This window comes from Protopterus annectens, chromosome 3.part1 (genome assembly GCF_019279795.1).
Source record: "Protopterus annectens isolate FY-2018-M chromosome 3.part1, PAN1.0, whole genome shotgun sequence".
In the NCBI taxonomy this organism is placed as follows: domain Eukaryota; kingdom Metazoa; phylum Chordata; order Ceratodontiformes; family Protopteridae; genus Protopterus; species Protopterus annectens.
In genome coordinates, this window is record NC_056732.1 from 1,107,264,988 (window position 1) to 1,107,289,900 (window position 24,913).

The 24,913-nt window shown below is 39.7% G+C and overlaps 1 protein-coding gene across 11 annotated transcripts in view; it reads right to left on the minus strand.

Moving 5' to 3' along the window:
• The window catches only part of PTK2 (protein tyrosine kinase 2), a 4,250,095-nt gene that overhangs the window by 1,369,982 nt on the left and 2,855,200 nt on the right, over positions 1-24,913 (minus strand). For all 11 annotated transcript variants that reach the window (XM_044067250.1, XM_044067257.1, XM_044067247.1 and 8 more), the window contains one exon: positions 2,809-2,865. In XM_044067250.1, the coding sequence (XP_043923185.1) occupies positions 2,809-2,865 (57 nt within the window). The remainder of the gene's footprint in view (positions 1-2,808; positions 2,866-24,913) is intronic.

Below are 24,913 nucleotides of genomic sequence, written 5' to 3' on the forward strand. Positions count from 1 at the left end.
TCAAAAGTACCTTTTTTTGTCCTCGACTTCATTTTGAATGGGATGCCACTTTACAGACTACAGCTAATAACTAACAGATGCAGGATTTTGGCTGGCCTGCTGCTGTAAATTTTTACTGCAAACTAAACTTCATCAGCCAATGTTCAAACATAGTGATCTCCATCCTGCATGTTCTCTTATTATCTGAAATGTACTGCCTAGTCAAATTAGGGTACTCACGGACCCAGGCATTTTTAAAGGTAGCCTCAAAACTGCTTTACAGTCAGATACCAATGTAACTACAATAGATGAAAATGTAAATATTCTAAATTTCTGTGCAAGCACAATATGAAGTCTAAATCCATTTTTTTCTCTTAAAATGTATTTTATTGATAGTATAATGTTGCTGTAAATCTCTGTCTATGCATTTGGAAAACTGTGTTCAATCTGAATTGCATACAAATATACTGTTTTCAATGAAAATCTTGATTATATTATTTATTTATATATATTTATGGGGTAGTACACTAACCTCAACAGACCACTTGAATATATGTAAGGAAATACGAAATTAAAAGAAATTAAATAAACTAAACAATGGGTTAACTAAAACCTGGATGTTTTTAATATTTACATTATACAATTATTTTACAATTGTTTATTAATAACAAATTAGAAGTTTTCTTACATTTTTGAAGTCAGAGTATTTTATGTTATACTTCTGGTAAAGTTGCCAGATTAGACCAAAAGTGTAACTCATTACTGAATTTTTCATTTTTAGTCTTCTTGTATCAGTTTCTTTTTCATGCGTAACAGTGGCTGTACTTTAAAAATCAATTAAAAGGAGGACAGTACAGCTGCATAATTAAACTCACCACAATAACAGATGTTTGAATGATCACTGCTATGGTAGCCTTAGCTATATGGGTTATACCCTGTCAAGGATATAACACCTGGCCAGCTTCCAAAGCTGCAGCCTACCTTCCATTCACCCAAGCTGTCAGTCAGCTCTAGCTGACCTGATTAAAAAGACATCTTTAGGTGCCAAGCTCTTCAGAGCTTTCTTGCCAACAGAGAGAGGGAGGCTGAGTCCTGAAAAGACATGGCTAGTAACAACAAAAAATAAGCATCCACACCCTTGCATGAATAACACACTAAAAGACAAGGGGGGATAGAGGGAAGGAGGGAGCAGCTACAGCAGCAATGCCCATTTGAACATCTACAGTTGTGGTGAGTTTACTTACACAACGTACTACGTTCATCATATCAACAATCACTGCTGCAGTAGCCTTAGCTAAATAGCTAGATTACTAAATTTGGGAGATGGAACGGGAAGGGTCCGGAAACCCCTGGAGAGTGGTTTCAACAAAGCCTGATCTAGACGTAGAGAATCAATCAGGCTTGTAAAGTCTTGTAAATGTATGTATAGAGAACCAAGTTGCTGCTTCTAAACTACGTCTAGAATCTAACCCTTTCTAAAAAAGCCATTGATGAAGCCAAGGCCTGGTAAAGTGGGACTTGACCCTGCCTGGAATAGTTTTGGTGTGCTGAGTATAACAAAAGGTAACAGCCTGAGACAACCATTTAGTAATGGTCTGTTTTGACAGTTGTCCCTTCTTACCTTCCCAAGAAATGAACTGAGTCAAAGATCTGAAAGATTTTGTCCTATAAAGATATTACCAAAGTTATCTGTGTACATCCAAGTTGTGGAGTATCCTTTCTTTATTGTTTTTAAGATTCATGCAAGAAAACAGGCAACTCTACTCTACTATCTAGCGAAACTACAGCCAAGGGAGTGGGCTTGGCAGAATCAGCAGGGAAAGAAGACCCTGTTGAGCGCACTCTAGTATGCCACTGTGAAGAGACATGAGAGGTGTAGAATAAGTGGGAGTATTCGTCCGCCTGTGAAATACCACTACTCATCATTTTTTTCTCTTACCTGGAGATGGCCTTCATCTGTCCCCCCTGGGCTGAATTCAGGCTTCTGGCAAAGGCTCTTTCCTCCCCCATAGTGCCTTTTTTAGGTAAAGTCATGAGGACAAAATTACCAATTTGAAAAATTCTTCTAAATGATATTTAAAGGTCATGCTGCTAAATGCTAGGAATCTTAGAATGAAACTGCGCTGACTGCAAGCATTCCTCACCCTGGAAGATGCTGACATTTGTGCAGTCACTGAAACCTGGTGCAAAGTTGCTGAGAGCACCCCAGCCTTATGAGGTTACTTGTCCTAATATACTTTCAGACCCCAAACAGAGGGCTACAAAGCCAAAGGAGGTGGGGTTTTAATATTTATCAAAGACATACAAACCTCCAGGCTGGTCGAACAGTATTACGCACAGGAGACACTCCAGGTGCAGTTAACATTTGATAAAACACCTATTCAAATCATAACTAGCTAAAGACCTCCAACCATGACTCAGAAGGCCAACTCCACCTATCTGGACTTACTTGAATCCATCAAGATTCAACCTTCGACCCTGATCCTGGGTGACTTTAACTACCCAACCATAAAGTGGAAGACCTATTCTAGTTCAAACACAAATGCCCAGGGATTCCTCGACTTCATTCAAATTAAGGCAGTCTTACATTTACAAAAAAATGAAAACTGTACAGGCAAATGGGGAAAGGTTCTTTTCTGACAACAGATGACAGGTGAAGGAAATATGTCAGCATGCTTTCCAAACTGAAAATGCACCACAAAACCAAACATAACAGCAGATGGATAGATCTTTTATATATTTATTTTAAAATGTTACAGGAAAGAATTTTTCACAGTACTGCTCATTATATTGAGATAAACATTAAAGAATCAAATACAGTATACTTACTGGAGGGCATGGTGTAGGTATCCTCTTCATCTATAATTTCTGCATAGTCATCTGTCTCTGTAAGCAAAAGGGAAATGTAATTCAGATGAAGAAATCATTATTTTTATATATTTTAAATACAGCCCTTAATACAAAGGAAATAATCATGAACTTCGGCTACCACTTTTCCCCTACCCCTTTCAAAATACTGCCCACACCTGACACAATGTTATGAGAAAGTACAGTTGTGTAAAATCTTAACATAATGGTAGAGTCTTTCTCTTCACTGTTGCAGCATTCATAACATTAGGGATCCCCTGCCAATGGTGGCCTGATGTCCAGCCAGTACACCAAAGCCTTAAGGTTGCTTTAAGGTACGCTGTATATCACACATATGCTCCTTGCATAGCACAGGGCATAAAGGTGACATCCGGATGTACCATCCTCAGAACTGAGAGCCCCAGTAGGATTGCCAGTCCAAGGAAAAGAAAAATGTAACCGGTACATCCAGAAGGCGAATGGACCAAGGGGAGGAGGGAGGGAGGGCATGAATACTGCAACAGTGAAGAGAAGGACATCAAGCATTATGGTAAGATTTTACACAACTGTTCTATGTCCTTACATTTCACTGTTGTAGTATTCATAACATTAGAGAGAGTGCCAAAGCTCAGGAAGAAACTTGGGAGGAGGATGACCATAGCAAAACCAGCTCTAGCGCTGTAGATTCCATCCAACTAGTAGTGCTTGGTAAATATATGCACAGAAGTCCAGGTAGCTGCCTCAAGAATAGTTAGTATCCAAACTCTTGAAAAAATGCACTAGAAGAAGCCACAGCCCTAGTAGAATAAGCCTTAATAGAATATGGAAAGCTCTTACCAAGAAAGGAATAACAAAAAGAAATAGCTTTTGAGATCCAAGAAGAAATAAACAGAAAAATACGCCATGAAAACCGAGGTAAAAATAAAACTAAAACAAATAAAAAACTTTGAATGGACCAACAAAAAGTACAGTTTTGTACCTACCATAAATGTAGATGTTCGAAGATCCACATTGCTGCAGTCATAACCTGTGGGTAGTCCGCTGTCCTCGGTCGGCCCGAATACCAAAGTGTTAGGCTGGCGTCGGTCATGGTCGCTCAGATCTGACGTCAGTACGCCGTGGTATTAAAGCGCATGACCGACGCCATATCCTCAGTCTTTCTTGCCCCAGATGTCAGAAGGCCTTAAAGAAAAAGGCCATAGCCAAAAATAGAAAAATACCCAATCACCAATATAACAACAATAGATACACCACAAACCACACAGCCACCCCAAACTACAGAGGGGAAGGAGGGAGGGTAAATTAGACTGCAGCAATGTGGATCTTCGAACATCTACATTTATGGTAGGTACAAAACTGTACTATGTTCTTCATCTCACATTGCTGCAGTCATAACCTGTGGGTAGAATCCCAAAGCAAAGGTAAAGGGAGGTTGGTAAAATCAGATAGCATTAGGAGCTGCTAACATGCCCTGTAAAACTGCAGTGGCAAACCCAGACCTAGATTTGGAATAAAGAGGGAGATGGTAATGTTTAGAGAAAGTGTGCACTGAACTCCAGGTAGCTGCCTCCAAAATATCCTTAGTAGCTACTCCCCTTAAAAAAGCAGTAGAAGTGGCCGTAGCCCTAGTGGAATGAGGTCTGATTCCAGCCGGAACCTCCTTGCCATGATGAGAATAACAGAAAGCAATGCAATGCCCAATCCACTTAGAAATAGTTTGTTTTGAAACAGGTTTTCTTGAGATCCCAAGGCAAAAGAAATGAATAACTGTTGGGACTGCCTGAACCCCATAGTTCTGCTCAAATAATAACGTAACTGCCTGTGAATGTCCAAAGAATGCAAAATTTTCTCCCCCTTATTTTGGGGATCAGCATAAAATGTAGGCAGATGAATAGATTGGTTTAAGGCCACATTAGAAACAACTTTAGGCATAAAAGTGGGATTAGTACGTAGTGAGACCCCATCCTTATGAAATATCAGGAAGGGTTCAATTGCCATTAGAGCCTGTAATTCAGATACCCTTCTAGCAGACGTAATGGCCAACAAAAAAGCAGTCTTCCAAGACAAAAACTTCAACTCTGAAGTAGCTGCAGGTTCAAAAGGAGGTAAAGTGAGCTTTTCCAACACAAAATTGAGATCCCAGGAAGGAGTAGGAGCTCTACGTGGGGGTCTTATGTTCTTTGCCCCTCTAAGAAATTGCTTGAACAAAGGGTGAGAGAATAATGGTGGGTCACAATCATAGTGAGCAGAAATGGCTGCAGCATGAACTTTTACAGAGGAGAAAGACAAACCCTTGTCTAATAATTCTGTAAGATACTGAAGTGAAACACTCAAATTAGGCACTGAAACATCAAAACTCTTTGTTTTGCTCCAAAGAAAAAATCTCCTCCATTTATCTGCATAAACTTTCCTTGTACTAGGCCGTCTGGCCTCCAAAATGACATTCAGAACTTGTTGAGGAAGCTGAGACCCCCCAGGGTCTAAAACAGAATACGCCAGGCTGTCAGATGCAGGGATTGAATCCTGACATTGCGGAAATGATTGCTTGCCTGGGACAAAAGGTGTGGAATTAATGGCAAAAGCCAAGGAGGCTCCCGTACCAAAGTCCTCAGCAGAGGGTACCAGTGCTGCCGTGGCCAATCTGGAGCTATCAGAATCATGCAAGGCTTGTCCTGTCTGACCTTTAGGAGCACCTTGGGAAGGAGAGGCAGAGGGGGAAATGCATAAACGTGAAGATTGTTCCAACTGAATGATAGAGCATCCACTTTCCAAGCTTTTGGGTGAAATAGCTTTGTGCAAAACTTTGGCAGTTGGTAATTCAGTAGAGAAGCGAACAGATCTATGTCTGGAGTCCTCCATGCCACCGTCAACTGATGAAAGACATGAGGATCCAATTTCCACTCGTGGGGATCCACCATCTGTCTGCTCAAAACATCTGCTAAGGAGTTCTGTGCTCCTGGCAGAAACCTTGCCGGAAGGGTGAGGTGCATACTGAGAGCAATCTCCCACAAAATCATAGCCTGTCTGCAAAGAGGGTACGAATGGGTACCCCCCTGCTTGTTGATGTACCACATGACTGTTGTGTTGTCTGTCTGAATCAACACTTGTCCTGGGTGAAGTAAATCCTTGAAAGCCATCAATGCAAATTGGACTGCTAACATCTCCTTCATGTTGATATGCAAATGTTGTAGTCTGGCAGGCCACGTGTCTTGAACCCATTTTCCATTGAAGTGTGCTCCCCAGGCCATGTCTGAGGCATCTGTCGTTAAGATCTGACTCGCCTCTGGTCGGGTCACAGAGAGTCCCTTGTTTAGGTGACATTCCTGAGCCCACCACAAAAATTCCCTTTGGATGCAAGGTATCATCGGAATGACAGTGTCCAAATCGTGGCAGTGTTGAGTCCATACGCTTTTGAGATACCATTGTAGCTTCCTCATATGCAGTTTGGCATTGGGAAGCACCAGAATACAAGATGCCATGAACCCCAAGGCTTGAAGGACTGTCCTTGCAGTCAGCCTGGACCATAGAGACAATTGCTGGAAGTAAAGGGTAAGATTTCTTTGATTGTCCGGGGTCAGAAATGCCATCTGAGAAGCTGTATTCAGTCTCACACCCAGAAAGCACATGTCCTGAGAGGGTACTAGACTGGACTTTGTTTCGTTCACAGAATACCCTAGGCACCTTAACACTGCCATAACGTACTGTAGTTGGTGAAGTAACTCGACTTTGTCTTGAGCCAGAATCAGGCAATCGTCCAAATAAGGATAGATTTGTATTCCCCTTAACCGTAAGAAGGCTATCACTGGTGCCAGGACCTTTGTGAACACCCTGGGCGCAGTAGATAAGCCAAAGGGCAATGCAGAGAACTGATAATGTAAAGTCCCAGCCCGAAAACGCAGGAACCTCCTGCAGCTGGGCCTGATAGGAATGTGAAGATAAGCCTCTTTGAGATCCAGAGTTACCATCCAGTGATCCTTGCCTAAAAGAGGCAGAAGTTGTTGTAAAGTTAACATCTTGAATTTTGGAATGTCCAGGTATGTGTTGAGAATAGACAAATCCAGAATTGGCCTCCAAGTGTTTCCTTTCTTTGGTACAAGAAACAGGCGAGAATAAAATCCTAGGCCTACTTCTGACGGAGGTACCCCCTGGATAGCCCCCATGTTGAGAAGTAAAGAAATCTGTTTGTAAGCCTCCACCTTTTGCTGAGAAGGAACGTCTGGCATGCCTTTGAAAGGAGGCAAGGTGTGAAAATAAAACTTGTAGCCTCGAGCTATAATGTCCAACACCCATTTGTCCTGAGTGACTAAAATCCAATTTTTCCTGAAATGTGCCAACTTTCCTCCCAGAGGAGCTGCCAGACAGGAGGGGTCTGGCAGCTGGAGATACAGGTCATTGAGTCTGTTTACGAAAAGGCTGACCCCTGCCTTCACCTGAAGATTGTGCAGGGGAACTCCACGTCCTATGTCGAAAAGAACCTTGAGCATGAGCTCTGCCCCTACCACGTCTTGATCTGCCCCTAGACTGTAAATCAGAAGAAGGATAAGCCCATCCCTTAGTAGGCCAATTTCTGCTAAACTTAGGGGGCTGCACCTGTAAAAAATCCTTAACTGTTTGCATAGACTTAGCTTTGTCTTCCATTTTCTTCAAAACTGACTCCACAGGAGAACCAAACAAAACTTCAGACTGAAAGGGAGCATCCAAAATTCGAGCTTTAACATGCTCTGACAAATTCTGATCCTTAAGCCAGGCATGCCTACGAATAACTGATCCAGTGGCAGCCACCCTGGAAGAGGCCTGAAGAGCATCAAAACCACACTGCAAAGAATGCTTACCCACCTGATCAGAGGCATGAACTAAATCCTGCAATTCCTTACACTCAATACCCTCTGCCAAAGCATCAACCTTAGATTTCAACTGACTCAGGAGAAAGTTCTGGTACTTCAGCATATGAAACTGGCAATTCAAAGCCCTCATTGCTAGAGTGGAAGAGGTATACACTTTTTTACCCCACCTATCCAAAGCTCTAGAATCTTTATCCATAGGAACTGGATTCTTTACAACAGAAGCTCTGACTCCCGTAGGACCCTGGCTAATAGTTTCTGGGTCAGCTCTCGGGCTTTTATACAAGTATTTATGAGCCTCAGGCACTCTGTAATACCTGTCAGGCTTGACCGGGGCAGGAGGCAAAGAATCAGGATTTAGGGAAGCTTCAGAGAAAACATCTTGAACAACATCCAAAACAGGGGGTATAGCCAAGGGCCTATGCTGTGGTAAAAACAAAAATTCCCTAAGTCTCTTTCTAGAGTCTGAGAAATCCTGACCTTCCCACTTAAAATGCTCTCTCATGGAATGCAGGGTTTCAGAAAAGGAAAAATCCTCTGGGGGGGAAGCAGAAGGAGTAGAATCCTCTTCATCGAATCAGAATAAGGAGGAAAATCCTGAATGTCTTCAGCCGAAGACTCCGAGTAATCTGAAGAATGTTCCAATGCTTCCACCTCTGGCTCTACCCTAGGCCTCTTATCTGGCGGGGGCAAGGAACCCCTGATTAAAGTAATTAAATCTTCTGCCATTTTCAGCATATGCTTTTTAGGCACAGAACCTGCAGAACTAGGGCTGACACCAGAGGAAGACAAACCAGGCCTGACCTTGGAAGGTACCTTAGAGACAGAAGTAGAAGGCCTAACCACCTTATGCAAAGGAGGGACTACAGAAACCTGAAAGGCCCCCTCAGCCTGTCCCGACTCCTGAGAGGCCACATCCTGCAAAACTAAAGGCTCCCCCTGAGACTCAGCTGAAACCTCGGCTGGATCTACAGATTCCACCGTAGTTTCTAAAGAACCGGCATCCGTAACGGATGACTCATCCTGCTTGGACTTTAACGATTTGTCCTTACGCTTCTTAGCGGTAGCGGGCGTCGGAGGATCCGACGGCATATTGTAATTACACCGCTTACCGAAGACAAGCCTAGCACAATCTAACCTGCGTTTAATGGTACGCTTATTAAATCTAGCACAAAAGCGACACCCGACTACGTCGTGCTCAGGCCCCAAGCAAGGAATACAAAGAGAGTGGTAATCCCTATGAGGTATCTGTTTCCCACAAGAAATACAATTATTCACTTTTTCTGACATCCGGAATTAACTGAGGCAAGAAAAGACAAAAATATTCTAGCGGGTACTTAGCCCAACTTGGTCTTCGGTCTGAAACTCAGAATACGAAAATTTCAGGACACCGAACGGCACTTGCAAAACGCTGCTTCTGCTTCGGACCATGCGGCAAGAAAGACTGAGGATATGGCGTCAGTCATGCGCTTTAATACCACGGCGTACTGACGTCAGATCTGAGCGACCATGACCGACGCCAGCCTAACACTTTGGTATTCGGGCCGACCAAGGACAGCGGACTACCCACAGGTTATGACTGCAGCAATGTGAGATGAAGAACATCAGCAGGGTAGCCGAGAAATTAGTGTATTAAACTCTTTAACCGCTTTTGTCAAAAGATTTCTTGTATGGTTCCTTTAAAACTCCCACTAGTAGGACAGAAACTGAACAAAGAACTGATTAGCTAAAGCCTTTCAATAAGTGAATGATGTTGCTGATGGATTGTTCTGATTGGTTGAACCTCTTTTAAAATTGTGGTTTTGAATATAGTGATTTATGATCTGAAGAAGGCATTTGCCAAAAGCGCTCATCGTTTACTGGTTTTAACTTTTTATAAGAGTTTCATTGTGTCCACTTATTAAAGTTTTACTTGTTTACTTCATTCTGCAGAAACATATTTCTCCATGGTGGCTTAGCTCTGTTATTGTTGTTGTCAAACTTTATCTTACTTAGCTAGTCTTTAACTGCCCGTGATGTGCTACTTGAGTCTCTTTGATAACTGCTGGATCCACCAGTGAAGTCCCTTCTCGAGATGAGGCAGAAGAGGAACTACAAAGTCTAGGGGATGCACATATTGGAGCCAAACTGACTCCATAAACTACTGAAACTTCCTCATGTGGAGTTTGGCCTGAGGGATCATAGGGATGGTGGATGCCATGAATCCCAGAGCTCTCAGAAACTCCCTGGCTGTAATAGAGGCCAGAGGAAGAAGGGTTTGAAAGAAGGAAAAGAGTGTCAAGGCCTTGGGAGGAGGCAGGAATCCCAGCATACACACATTCTGGATCCTGCACCCCAGGAAAACATGATCTTGAAAAGAAGTTAAAAAAGACTTTTTGAAGTTTATTGTGAACCCCACGCTTTGCAGAAGGGAAATGGCAAAATTAAGATTTTGCAAGAGAATCTCTAGAGAGGATGCCTGAAACAGGTCGTCGTCCAAGTAAGGAAATAATTGGATTCCCTGAATCCTGCAAAAAGCAATCACAAGGAGCTAAGCATTTGGTGAATACATCTGGGGCAGTAGAAAGGCCAAAGGGCAAAGCAGAGAACTGAAAATGCAAGGAGGCAACACAGAAACGTAAAAAGTTCCTGAGAAAAGGGGGTGGATCGGAATATGGAGATAAGCATCCTTGAGATCCAGAGACACCATATAAGCCTGAGGAAGCAAAAGAGGGAACAAAGTCTGAATGGACAACATTCAAAAGGAAGGCACCTTTAGAAAAGTATTTAGATGAGACAGGTCTAGAATTGGTCTCCAAGTATCCTCTTTTCTGGGTAATAGAAACATCTTGGAGTAATACCCCCTCCCCCTTTGGGACACAGGCACCTCTTGAATAGTACCCGGAGTCAAAAGGTCCCGAAGCACCTCTGGAAAGGAAAAGAGTTGTTCCTGAGAGGGCTGAGGAACATCCATTAAAGGGGAAGAGATTTCCAAACCATGAAATATCTCTGCAGAATAATGGGCAGGACCCAGGAATCCTGAGTAATCTGTAGCCAAACAGGAAAAGAGAGAGGGGGAGGCAAAGAAAAAGAGGAAAGTGGCTGGGAAGAGTAGGATAGTCAGACACATCTCAGAGTGGGAAGTACCTTCATCGCATCTTTCGCAAGAAGCTTAATATGTTGATTTTTAAGATAAAGTGCCAAAGAAGATAGTCTACTACAAAGGGTTTTTGGTACAAAAGCCTGACAAATGGAACAGAACGTACAGTCATGAGAGGCACCTAAGCAAAACAGACACTGGTCATGGTGGTGTTTATGGGGAATCTGTCTTCCACACTGGCATTTACCCTTCTTGGATGACATGAAACCCTAAAAGCAACAATAAAAAAGGATAAGTAAAAATGAACCCCAAAGGAGCATTCATCTGCAACGGCCTGGTGAACCAGCAACGGAATGGGCATTCAGACCAACAATCAAGTGATGGCATTTGGACTTGTGACAAAGAAGTTCTGAAAATGGTATGTCTAGATGTCACCTTTATGCCCTATGCTAAGCAAAGAGCATACGTGTGATGTACGGTTTACGTTAAAGTAACCTAAAAGCTTTGTTATTCTGTCCGGATGTCAGGCTGCCGTTGGCAGGGGTTCCCTGATGTTATGAATCCTGCAACAATGAAATGGAAGGACATTAATTCTGGCAAGCACTAAAATATAGCAGATTAACTGTCAACTAAAAAAATCCAATCACTGTGAATATTTCACTTTTATGAGTTTACATTTAGCAGCCACATGTTTAAAATGGGTAACATTTTAGAAATAAAAAATTAGAGCACTCTTGCCTCTATGAGGTATTTTCAGACTACCACCAGGGCCTTTATAAGCCTAGCAATGCAATCCAATTCTGTCCCTGTTTATCATGGGCATTCATTACGTGTGCAGGTGTACAGGGCTGGTACACAACAGAAATCACACACCAGGGCTCCAAGCAGTTCACAAAAGTTCTTTAAAGCTAGGGAATGCATCCATATTTTAATGCATACCTGGAAAAGTCCAAGTACAGAACTGTCCTACAAATGGTGACTCACACCATCATCTGTGACTTACAAATGTGTGAATTGTAAAGTACAGTATGTAGCTGAAGCTGAGATTAATGGGACTATGAGTGGGGACTATATCAACAAGTGAATACAAATGGATATCCCAGTGACCCAAGGCAGATGAAGTACTGCACAGCAGAACATGGCTGAGCAATAACATTAGTATAAAGACGTAGAATACTACATCAAAAAGTATATACATAAACAGCCACAGTGGAGCCTGGGATGGAAGGCATACTGATCATAGCAACTCTGTATGGCTATCAAAACCTCTATACCCATACTGTGCTGCTGCTGAGCTCTTGCCAATGGGAACTACAACCTGGGCAGATCCTTGTATTCACATAAGATGCAAATGCATTTTGCACCTCTGTAACTGAAAAACTGGTTGAAATTTCACCCCTGGCTGTAACTACGGAAGCATGGAATACACCATGGTACAACACCATCCCACTGTGACATACCAACTGCCTACAGTAGTCGCAATGCTTCCAAACTAAATAGCATTATGTACACTACGGACAAATGCTAAGAATACACGTCCATGACAGCAGAAATCAGATCCACAAAGGATGCTGCATATCACTTTTTAAAAACACAGTTTCTGAGAGTGTCAAATGGCACTGATGTAGCCTCTTTTCAGATGAACCACCAACTTAATCAATGTCTGCAATTGGAGTAGGGATAGATCATCATGTGCTCTTAGTTACATATGCTCTCTGACCCCCTTCTTCATAAAATGCAAGAACTAAGACTTTTTTTTATTACCCTGATGGCATCCCCGGCTCCTACTGAAATGTCAGCACTCAAAATGCTAAGCGTCAACAAGCCAAAAAAAAGACAGGAAATACAAGAGAAGAGTGAATTTTTTTTTAAATTGCTGTTCTTAAAACTTCTTTTTGTAGGGTGGGCAAGTCCCCCCTGCACCCCCCATGTCTGAAATTGACTGGGACTACTACAAAAAGCAATGCATGACACATGATCAATAAAAGAACAATGGTATAACAGCAAATGACAAAGTCATAACAAAACATAACAGCAGAAATTACAATTAAACTTATAAATTGAAGTACAATAATAAATATAAGATGGAAGAGAAAAGATGGCAAACTAAATGAGGACCTTATCAGTTTTATCTAAGGAACAAAGAGAAACTTTGGCACAACAGATGAATGTAGGGAACTGTGTGAGTTCTGGAAAAACTATATAGCATGCTGATCATGCAAATTACATATAATCCACGATCATATCTTTAGCTTTTATTCCTACACTTGGATTAATGCAACAAACAGTAAAACAACCAAAGAGAAGGGACAAAGACTGACCTACATGGGGAAACTACTAAGGAATGCCTTATCGATAGGGCAAGACACCTAGCAACAATATTCTAAGGCATGTGATTCACATAGGTATTTGCTGTGCTCCTGCTAGCTGCAACACAGGCACCAGCAATGAACATGGGACTGCTTCAGTAACAAAAGTGGATTCTGCTTCCATGAAGCGACCATGGACTCAGTCCTCTGCTTTTGCTATGCCACAGAATAGCAAAGTGAGTATTTAATTCATTTTTCCATTGACTCCTCAGTGGGGTACTAAAAGGCTCAGCCTTGGACCATTTACTTTTCATTGTGTTTCTGCTTCCTTTAGGTGACCTTATTAGGAATATGTAATTAGCATGTAACAGTTATGATGATGACACCCAAAGTTGCCTCTCCTTTCCTCAGAGCAATATGGGAAATGTATATTGCCTTGCTGATTATTTTGAGACATTTGTTAATGGGTCAGATTTAATCAACTGAAAGACAACATATGCAAAATTGAGGCCAAGACAGTTTGTGCTACCTTGAGAGATTCTTTTGGCTCAATAAATTCCTTCATGTATCATTTACAGTTGCAACATGCTTGAATTTGTTAGCAAGGAACATGACTTAAGTGTGACCTTGGACAGCTGTTATTCTGAAATAGGGGTTAGCTGCAGTGCAATCCCCATGTTTCCATGTGAACACCTCCATTATCAAGCATCTTACACTTTAAATTGATGTTTCTGTAGTTATTCAAACAATGGTTCCATCCCATGTAGAATAACATAATATGGTCAGACTGGGAATTCCTGACACAGGCTGTTTATTGGTATATCAAAATTATCGTCATACTATGCCTGCCTTGCAGAACTTGCACTGGCTACTGATTACTGATCCATTAATGTATTCTCTTTACTGGACCCTACTTACCTAAAGGAGCGAACAGTGTCATACTGCCTTTTGACTAGCGAGGTACTGCACATTAGTTCCTAAATTGGCATAATCTACTTCTAGGGTGGCTGATGGAATATTCCGATTTTGTGCTTCTGCAGAACCTATTTAAGTGGTCTTTGAATGAGAGTTGGGCCAGTCAGTTCTAGGCTTTCTTCAGAGTGGGACCAACCATTCAAAGATCTCCTTTCCTTGGCTTTAGTTTATTCTACACTTTGTTTTTGACGTTTTTCAATTTATACAACCACTGGCAGAAATACTGTATGGTACTTATTACATAACACTTGTTTTACTCATTTTAATGCTTACTTGCTCCTCATTGTTTTGTTTTCTGTATGTACTTTATAATGTGTATTCACTACTAACAGTGCTTTGTGAAAGACACCTAAATAAATAAGTTTTACATCGTTAAAAATATTTTTACTTGTTTTCATAAAATGTATTACATGCAAGACAATGCTTCTGCTTATAGTCAGACCTATTACACTGGGCCTGAATTTTAGCTGCACAATTGTTCTTGTGTAACTCATGGTTATTTTTCCAATCACCACTACTGTTACAATACTTTCTCCCAATCTGACTCATGCTGCATCTTGGAAACTTCTGTTTCCTCAGTTAATTCCTTACTTGCTATTTCAGTCACTCTGAAAACACTTGGAGTATTTGATAAGGTCATGTCTGCTTGTCTTAACAGCCTGCACCTTGTTCGATCATTTCTTCTACTACAAACTATTCTGTCTCTTACTAATGTGAAATTCACCGAATTTGGAGCACTTGCTTTGATTCTTTAACTAAGTAAAAAAAAAAGCATCTATACTCTCTGCAGGACTTTCTGCTTTAGTAAAAAAATGGCAAGCTCCTTCAATGTTTACAATCCACGAATTACCTTTAATTGTTGCACCTTTGTCCTTCTCCTCTTCACAAAAGGTATTAAACACCTTCCAGGCTTATTCACAGTACCACACAAAAATATGTCTCAGCTACATCTACATCAAAATCTTTTAGTTTCCTGCTAAACTACCTTGCAGCAAGAAAATTCTTGGCGTCTGAAGCTGGAGCTTTTTTCCTAAGTGCAAATTATACTTCTGTACGTTTAAACACACACCTGTTAAAACAAATGTATTTCTTTATTTCTGACAAGCAGTAGAGACCAGGTGACTACAGCGTCAAGCAGCATGATGGTGAACACATTCAGTGTTTTTGCTTTCTGCCCTTTTGTTTAAGTTTGGGATAGTGCGACACTGTTCTTCTCTTTTTTACTTTTCATTTTTTTCTTTTCTGCTAGCACTGAGGTGATTGTTTATCTGAAAGTAGGTGCTGGCAGAACATTTTAAGTTTTTGCTTTATTTATTTATTTATTTATTTTTTGGTTGTTTACTTTGTTTTCCTTTGTGGTAGAGTTCATCACTTTTCTGCCTCTGCTCGCACTGAGGTAGTATCTTAATTGGTAGTAGGTGCAGGTAGACTTATTTGGCTCTCTGCTTTTTTCGTGGTAGAGTTAATTTTTCTGAGGTAACTGTTTATTTGGTAGTGGCTACTAAGAGTGTTTTTATAAAAGCTATTATTTTACCTATCTTAAGTTTAAGATTTAAAAAGGTGTTAAAATCAGAAACTGTTCCAGAAGCCTGGAAACTGTCCTGTATAACTCCAATTCATAAAGATGTTTTTTAAGGATCAGATGGGTAATTACAGATTCATCAGTTTAACTTTCTTATTGGGAAAATGTTTTGAGAGATGCTTATTAGATCTTAGTGGGAAACCAGAAGGAAACATATAAGTCCTTGACATTAAACATGGCTGCATAAAAGGGCAACCTACCCTTAGTAACTTGATTAGCTTTTATGAGCAGATAACCATGGCCTTGGATCTGGGCATATATCCTGGAGTTATTTTTCTAGATCTTGTGAAAGCTTTTGACATTGTACCTCACAAGGTTATTATTAAATGAGTATAGGAACATAAAGTTAATACATACATCATAAGGTGGACTGGTAATTGGTTACATGGAAGACAACAATGTGTAAGAATACAATGTTGTTATTCTGATTACTCACAGGATAAAGCTGAAGTACCTCAGGGTTCTGTCTTGGGACCAATCTTGTTTAATATGGTGTTTGCTACATTACCCAAAAATAATAAATTCTGGATTTATAAATATGCTGATGATTGCAAGCTTGGTTTCTCATTTCAAAATCCCTCTGATGTAAATGAGTTAAATGATTATTTACAGTCTCTAAGTTATTGGGCACTGAAAATGGTTTAACATTTAGTCTAAGCAAGTGTAAGAGATATGTTTTTCAAACAGATACACCAGGCTTCCTGTATATTTGCTGTCTTCCCATATTAAATGAGGTACAGGAAAATAAAGGCTGGATGATATTGAAATGGGGGAAGCTCAACAAACAGAGACTGGGATTTTGGATGCAGGCCTTTAAAGATAACAACAATAATCATACAGAATATTACATTTATAAAGTATTCTAAGAACTAAATCAACACGGGAATGGAGAAAGGAGATTCTGCAAATAGGAATGACTGCAATTAGGGGTATAGGCAATAGCAAGAGGGGGCTGGAATTTATTGGAGAAAACTGGCAAAGAAACAAGGATATGGGAGCAAATAACTAGAGAGGGAAAGATGATAGGCTGGGAAGATACCAATAATTTATTTGGACTGCACTTTAGAGATTACCTTCCCTATCAAGGATTGACATCAGAGAATAGGCAAAGAGAAGTAAATATGGGGGTCTCAAATGAAAGAAAAGCACTGGTAGAGTTTTTAGTAGAATCTAGAACAGAAGCTGCCATTAAAAAAGGGATAATTAGTAGAGCATATAAAATATTACATGATAACTAAAATAATCAATCAGAGGAGGTTAAAAAGGATTGGGAAGAGAGACTGGATAAGTAATTCACAAAGAAACAATAGGAGGCTATATGTATGTCTCCTAAATATGCAAACAAATCTAGAAGATTTAGGATTTTGCTTGGAAATGTTTACATAGATATTTTTATACCCCAAGTAGACTCCAGAGAGTTTTTCCTCAGGTAGATATCAAATGTTGGAGGTGTGATGGGAAAGAAAGAGGTAACTGGGAAGATATGTTCTGGAGTGCAGTGAGTTGGCAGACTAAGAATTCCCTGAGGGATGCACCATCTGAGATGCTGGGTGGGCAGATTGGTGTGACGAGGGGAGATGATTTTTCTGAGCTATGATACAGAATCGGAATTGCCTAGACATGGTAAGGCCTTGCTGTCTCTAATTATAGTGGCTGCTAAAAAAGCAATTACTAGAAAATGGAAAATATAAACCAGCTATATTAGAAGTAGTGAAAATAGAGGCGGAGCCTGAATGGCTAACTGAAAGGCAGCAGTATTTTAGAGCTCCATATAACTAGTTAAATAAGACAGGAAAAATATTCTTTTTTTTCCTTCAAAGTATAAAATATTACAGATAAAAAGACTCATTTACATAATTAGAAACTTTGATGAAGTTTTAGAAGTAATTTTCTGTTCAAAAGCTTGGAGATATATTTACTTGTTAAAATGAGCAACTCAATGAATTCTCACCAGGATGCTGCCTTAAAGAAGGAACTACAATAGATGACATCTACCCTGCAGTTGTCGTCTTTGAAGATGGAGGATTTTAAACAGAACCTAGAAAATCTTAAAACAAGGAGTCAAAAACAGGCTGACACCCTCAAAGAAATGCTACGCCACCACACAAGGATAACAGGAATAGAGGTTTCTCTAAATGACTTAAAAAGCAGACTTAAGGAAGAGGAAACACAGAAAGAACTGCTTCTTAAGCAAAACACTTAGTTGGTTAATAAAGTAGATGACTTGGAAAATAGGGAGAGGAGAAATAACATCAGGATTTTCAGATTACCTGAAAACACAGAAGGTGAGGATATTATTTCCTTTTTATCAAGCTGGATCCCTGACTTTTTTAATTTAAAAGAAGGATTTTCCTTTGGCATTGAAAGGGCACACAGAACTCTTGGGAAACCTGCCACTAACTCAAACTCTCCTCCTAGGTCAATAATTATCAAATTTCTTTCATACTTGGACAAGGAACTGATTGTAAGATCTGCTTGGAGGAAGGCACCTCTAAAATATAAACAGAGCCTGATAAGATGTGATAATAACTATTCATCTAGAATAATGGAACAAAGGACAAAGTGTGGGCAATGATAAAATTTCTGAAACAAAATAAAGGCACAACCTGCATTGGATGTCACCTTCTCTCAAGAGAATAAAAGAAACAAATGTCTGGACAAATGTCAAAAAGAAAAAGCAAAAGACTGATATTGTTGCAGCCAAATCTCTCAAAGCATCTACTATGATATAAATTGTTTTAACATTACTTTAAAGGAACAATTTTACTGCTTGGAATTTTAAAACAAAGGTAACTAACTACTGGAATCTTTATCTATATTTTTTGAAAATAGATGACACATGAGAGTTTTCACATTACCTCAGGTATGTAAAACAGGGTACTTTTCTTTCACAGAAGGAGAGTTATATAGCACAAAATATTTATACTGTAAATCAACATACATAGTATATGTGTATTTTCTCTTAATTTTTTCTTTTCTTTCTCTTCTCTCATTATTTATTTTAACTGCACCTTGTCTCCCTTTCTAAATTTTCTCCTATTTACTATACTAATATAGTCTGTATATATTTAATAGCTCACTATCTATACATAGATAAATAATAGTCTAAAATAATCTAGTTTTAAGGTAGACTAACTGGAATAGTGAACTTAATTATTACAATATTTATTAGATTAATGATGGTCACTGTTACGCTTATTGGGATTGGGGACATCTTCGTGATCAACGCTGAAATGTTCAATTCATGTATGTATGTCCTTTGAATTATTTCCTTTTAGTATTAACAAATATATATATATATATATATATATATATATATATATATATATAAAATAAGAGAGGAAAAATGTACTCTTGGTTAAGAAAAGTGAAAAAGAAGTTATGTGTTACCATAACGTTCCATCTGTGTTGTAGATCTTTGTTCATTCATTACCATTAGGACCTCGGTTATGTCCTCGGAACCGATACGGCCACTTCCAAGCTCGCGCCAGCCAAAAACTCTCAGCCAAGACCTACCCATAACGCCCCTCTCCTAGTTACTTCAGATCGAGTTTGCCTGCCCTTAGATAATAGATGTAGTAATAGAAAAAAAAAATAATAGGATGCTCTGTCTGAACAAATACCCTAGCCAGGAGTTCCTAAAGTCCACCACGAGTCCAGGCACGGGGAAGGAGGATGGGAAGTAATGAATGAACAAAGATCTACAACACAGATGGAAAGTTATGGTAAGACAAACTTCTTTATCTGATGTTGTAAATCTTTGTTTATTCATTACCATTAGGACCGAGTCCCCAGCTACTTGAGTCCTGGGTGGCCCTAAGGAAGGATATTCCTGAGCACCATAGAACCAAAAGATGCCCGTCCTCTGGAGGTGAAATCCAATTTGTAATGAGATATAAAGGTATGAAGTCTTTCCCAAGTGGCTGCTGTGCAAATATCATCCATAGAGGCTCTGGAATAAAATGCTACATAAGTAGCCATAGATCTGGTAGAATGAGCCTTTATTCTGTAAGGTAAGGATAGCTTATTCTGTTGGTAGATAAAGGTAATGACGTTTCTATGACAGGAGGATAAAGTCATTTTGGAAAGAGGTTTACCCAATCTGGGCCCTGCAAAGGCCACAAACAATCGATCTGCGTTCCTGAAAGACTTAGTCCTGTCCAAATAACAACGAAGCTGCCAATGCACATCAAGGGTGTGCAAAAGGTACTCCCCTCTGTTAGAATGCCGAGGGAAAAAAAACGGCAGGTCAATAGATTAACAGAAAAGCCAGAAATGACCCTGGGCAAGAAAGAAGGGTCAGTACGAAGGGACACCCTATCTGTGTGGAAGATCAAGTAAGGACTCTTGACACTCAACGCCTGCAGCTCAGATACTCTTCCCGCTGAGGTAAGTGCTACTAGAAGTAAGGTTTTCCATGACAAAAATTACAAATCACATGAATCAAAAAGCTCGAAAGGAGAACCTGTGAGAAAATGAAGTACCAAAGTCAAGTCCCAGCGTTCTAAGGGAGGCTTGACCGGAGGTTTAACATGTAATACACCTTTTAAAAAGTTCTTGCATAGGCGGTGTGACATAATTGAAGAATTATCAAGATTATGAAAATTGGCGATAGCTGCTAAATGTACAGTGATCGTCGAAGCCGAGGGTCCTGCATGCAAAAACATGGCTAGCATGTTTGACTAGGAACACGGCAAATGAAATCTGGAGTAACTACGAGAGGGGCATTGTGGGTAGGTCTTAGCTGAGAGTTTTTGGCTGGCGCGAGCTTGGAAACAACCGTATCGGTTACGAGGACGGAACCGAGGTCCTAATGGTAATGAATAAACAAAGATTTACATCATCAGATGCTTTCTTCATATTCTATTTGCATTGCCATAGCAACAGTAAACAATTGCTGCAGTTTCTAAGGACACTGTGAACCTACGAAGTGCATTTAGACTCACAGATAACAAGTAAGAAAAAGTAATGTTGTTTAGTTATTAAAATGAAGAACAACCTAAGCAAGGTAAAATAAATACATAATAGGACTATTTGTAAATATTTTATAATTTATCTTCATAGGATTACATATTCCTGGAAACACAACTGAAATGTTCCCAAACTACATGTGCACTTAAATGTAGCTGCTTGATTAAAAAGTATTACTCAGTTTAAAGGGACAATCCCAGGGATTTTTTTTGTTTTGATTCAGCCTTTGTTTACATTTTAGGTTTGCCTTGCTGAGCATGCTCACGTTTGGCTGAGGGGGTTGGGGGAAGATTGCCTGCAGGAAGCTTCAAAGGTGTTAGCCAAATTCCATCTCAAATTGCAGTTCTACTGACAACAGTCTCAGTGTCACCCATTCATTAGTTTAATCTGTGCATTTAGCCATTGAGAAAAGTAGCCTTTCAGGCATTTAATGACCTAACTACTGCTGCTGCTACTATAGAAAACACAGCAGTAATGCAATACTTTTAAAGGGGCATTATTTTGTTTCTAAAATCAGTTATTTGCTAGAGTACTTTGTTTATTGTTTAGTGCAGTGTAAGTCATATATTTACACAGAGGCAGGATTTTCAGAGAAGGTTGTTAGCATACTGCAGGACAGATGTCAAACTTCGGTGTGGTTTGGTTGTTATTAGGAAATGCTAAGACTTTACTGTTTGTTGTTTTGTGTTTCCCTTCCCCCACCCACAGGCCATTAGATTAGTTGATCTAGTCACACTCAAATCTGCATCCTTTGCAGCACTGAAATTACATCTTTAGTATGCACTTGTTTTTGTAAAACTTAGTGGAATGATTATCCCAGCCTGGGCAATTGTATTTTTTTTCATGCTTGTTGCAACGTGCTTTTTTTTTTCCTTTACAGATAATTATTTTTTTTATATATGTTCAGCAATAGTGTTGCTTATTAGTGCATGTATGCATGCAGGCATATGTTTATTTATTTATTTAAATTTGTTGACCGGGAGTGTCTGACTGGACGTGGGTCCATTTCCAGCGGAGGCCCGGGGAGAAAAGCTCCACAGTAAAATAAACAGACAGTAGTTACATTGGATTACATAGCGATTAACAATTTAACATAGAAATTACTTACAACATATTTACAGATGAAGAACATAGTACATCAGTAGACAACTAGAAGAGTTATTGGCTTTAGTGATGCACACGGATTTTGTTGCTGGATCTTAGTGGTCTGGTGGTGCTATAGGTCTGTAAGTAGATGGAGTAGGGATGGAGCACTTTATAATCAAGGTTGTTAGTGGAATTGGAAGGTAGGAGTTGATACCACTGGACTGAAGGAGAGGTGAGAGGTTCAAAGCATTTTAGCCAGCAGTGAGACACAGTGTGCTTGGGTGAGATGCTCCTGTGTTATTGTTTAGGCAAGTTTTTCCGGGGAGTTACCACAGAGTTTTGCTTTTTTCCATTTTTTGGCTATGAAACAAATACACTGAGTTGCACCAGTTGAGAAGGCCTAATAGAATTTCATCCATAAGAATTAACAATAAAACTTAACATGAAACAGCATCTTTTTACTTTTTTACTAAAAGTATTTTCCTGACACTGACACCTTTCAGGAATCACAACTGCCTGTATAATGGTATGGTGATTCCATCCAAACTAATTTTTTTTTCCTGTGTAGGATCTTTCATCTTTCTCTGAATATTTGACTGCAAGAGAGTTATTCCTCTGTCATATTTTATATATATGCTGGATATGTAGCAATGCATGTATTTTATTAAAACTTTATGGCAGTGCACCTAATTGTTTTAGTGGTATACTTCATTGATACTTTTCTCACTCTTTTGTGACTCAGATGGCTGTGTTGATGAGACCACTTACCCCTTATCAAAGATGGAAACAGATAATTTAAATAACTAAATGTGTATGTGTGTGTCATTTATGTGTTATTCATATGCATTGCTTTGTTGTTGTAAAATGTATTTGCTGTGTATATCTTCATGTCATTATAGATCCACTATACACACACACACAAATGTGTCTGTCATATGCCACTAAAGACAGGTTATGGCTGTTAACTGGTAGACAGACTTTTCAAAAACCACCAAAGCCATAAAAAGGCAAATGTGTGCATATAGCAGACCACTAAGATCCAGCTACAAAAATCACTTGCAGATCACTAAAGCCAATAACTCTGCTGGTGAAGCATTATTCTCTTGCTCCGTAGCCAAATTATGGAACTCCCTCCCACCCACAATTACATCCATACCACCATGCACCCACTTCAAAACTTTACTAAAAGCACATCTAAAAACATGCTGGCTATGCCCTTGCAACTCCCACTCTAATATCACCCACCCCATCCAACCACTACCTTTCTTTCCACTCCACTAACTACCTAGATTATAGCAAGCTCAGATGCTCATAAGCCTAGTACTTATTATACAGCAGGAACTTCTTATTGTAACATTTGTTAATGTCTGTTATGTACTTTACAGATAAAGATTCTAGTTGTCTACTGATGTACTATACTATATTCTTCATCTGTAAATATGTTGTAAGTAATTGCTATGTAAATTGTTAATCGCTATGTAATCCAATGTAATTATCGTCTGTTTATTTTAACTGTGGAGCTTTTCTCCACGGGCCTCCACTGAAAATGGACCTACGTCCAGTCCAGTCGGACAACAAACAGATGTGTGCTGTACTCTCCAAGGTACCATGAATCAAACTTAACCCCTTATTTCTTTATTCAGCTGTTTGTTTAATTGTTTGTGTACTTATTAACTGCAGCTTGATAACCATGCAAATGGGAGGTTGACAGACCCTTTTGAGTTACAACCTGAGCTCCATGGTGCAAGAGATAAACCAAAATTGTAAATAGAATAAAGAATCATACCACTTTCAGAAGGAATGTCAAACAGTTGGGCGAAATGCAGAAGCAGAATTCAAGCAAGATAATAGTTGAACGAATATAAAAAAAATGGAAATTAGGTCAAACTAATAACTACAACCTTGCAGGCAAGAATGGCATTTTTGCTCATGCCTGAAATATGTGTATGTATGTACATATATAAAATGTATAAATATAAATAAGCTGTTTAATAGAGTGGCTATGTTAATTATAAAAGAATATCTCTATTTTTGCATAAATAAGCTGTTTAATTAGGTGGCTATGTTATAGAAGTCTCTCTGTACTGTTTGTTAGTTTTATGTGCAATGGTGTTCCTTGAACTAGTGAGTGTGTATTATAGATGTTTTTTAGTATAGTGATTCATTAGCAGTTTTTCTTTTGCAACAAAATATCACACGATTTCACTTGTGATTTAGATTTTCATTTTCGACCTGTTACATCGAAAATATCTGTCTATGCCTACATATGTTATGAAACAGTCAAATAAATAAATCTATGACTTCACATGGAAGCTGTGAGTCTGCTTGCTTGTTTACTTTGTGTACAATAAATGAAACTGAAATTTCACATGGAATATGTATGTGTCTTTACTTATTTATGTTTGTATAAAGTTGTACTGGCTAGTGATAATTAGGCACCAAATGTCTGTCTAGTCTACAAGAATATGCATGCAATAAAAGCCGTTACTTTCTTGTGATTTCATGACATTTCAGTTATAACTCACCTCAGGCTTCGTGGCCACAGAGTGGCGCACAGCTATAGAGCTACAGTCATCCCACTCCACAAGGAGGAATCCACTTTGGATCCCGGGAACTACCATCCCATCAGTCTGACGAGCCTGATCTGCAAGGCCATGGAACATATTATCATGGAACTTATAAACAAAGACATTGGCAACCTTTAAACACTGGACCCCACCAAGTTTGGGTTTGTGAAGGGCCGATCTTGCCTCCTGAACCTGATTGACTTCTTTGAATCCGTCTCCAGAGCCGTGGACGAGGGTAAGGTGGTTCACAGAGCCTACTTGGACCTCAACAAGGCTTTCAACACACTCCCCCACTCTGGAATCATAGATAAACTTACAAAGCTGGGCATTAATCCTTACATCACTCGATGGGTTGCAAACTGGCTTACTGACAGAACACACACTGGAAAAGCAGCCGACTCCAAATCCAGCTCCAGACAAGTGTTGTACCACAGGGTTCTGTCCTGGGACCACTCTTGTTTTGCATCTACTTCTCTGAACTACAGGCCAACACTGAGGGACTCTGGCTTACAAAGTTTGCAGATGATTGCAAGCTGCAAGCCATTACTGAATCCCCAAATTATGTGGATATACTACAAAAGGGCCTTACCGAAACAGATGCCTGGTGCCAGAGACATGGGCTCAAGCTAAATGCCGAAAAATGTATAGTTGTCCCCTTTGGGAAAATCCACGAACCA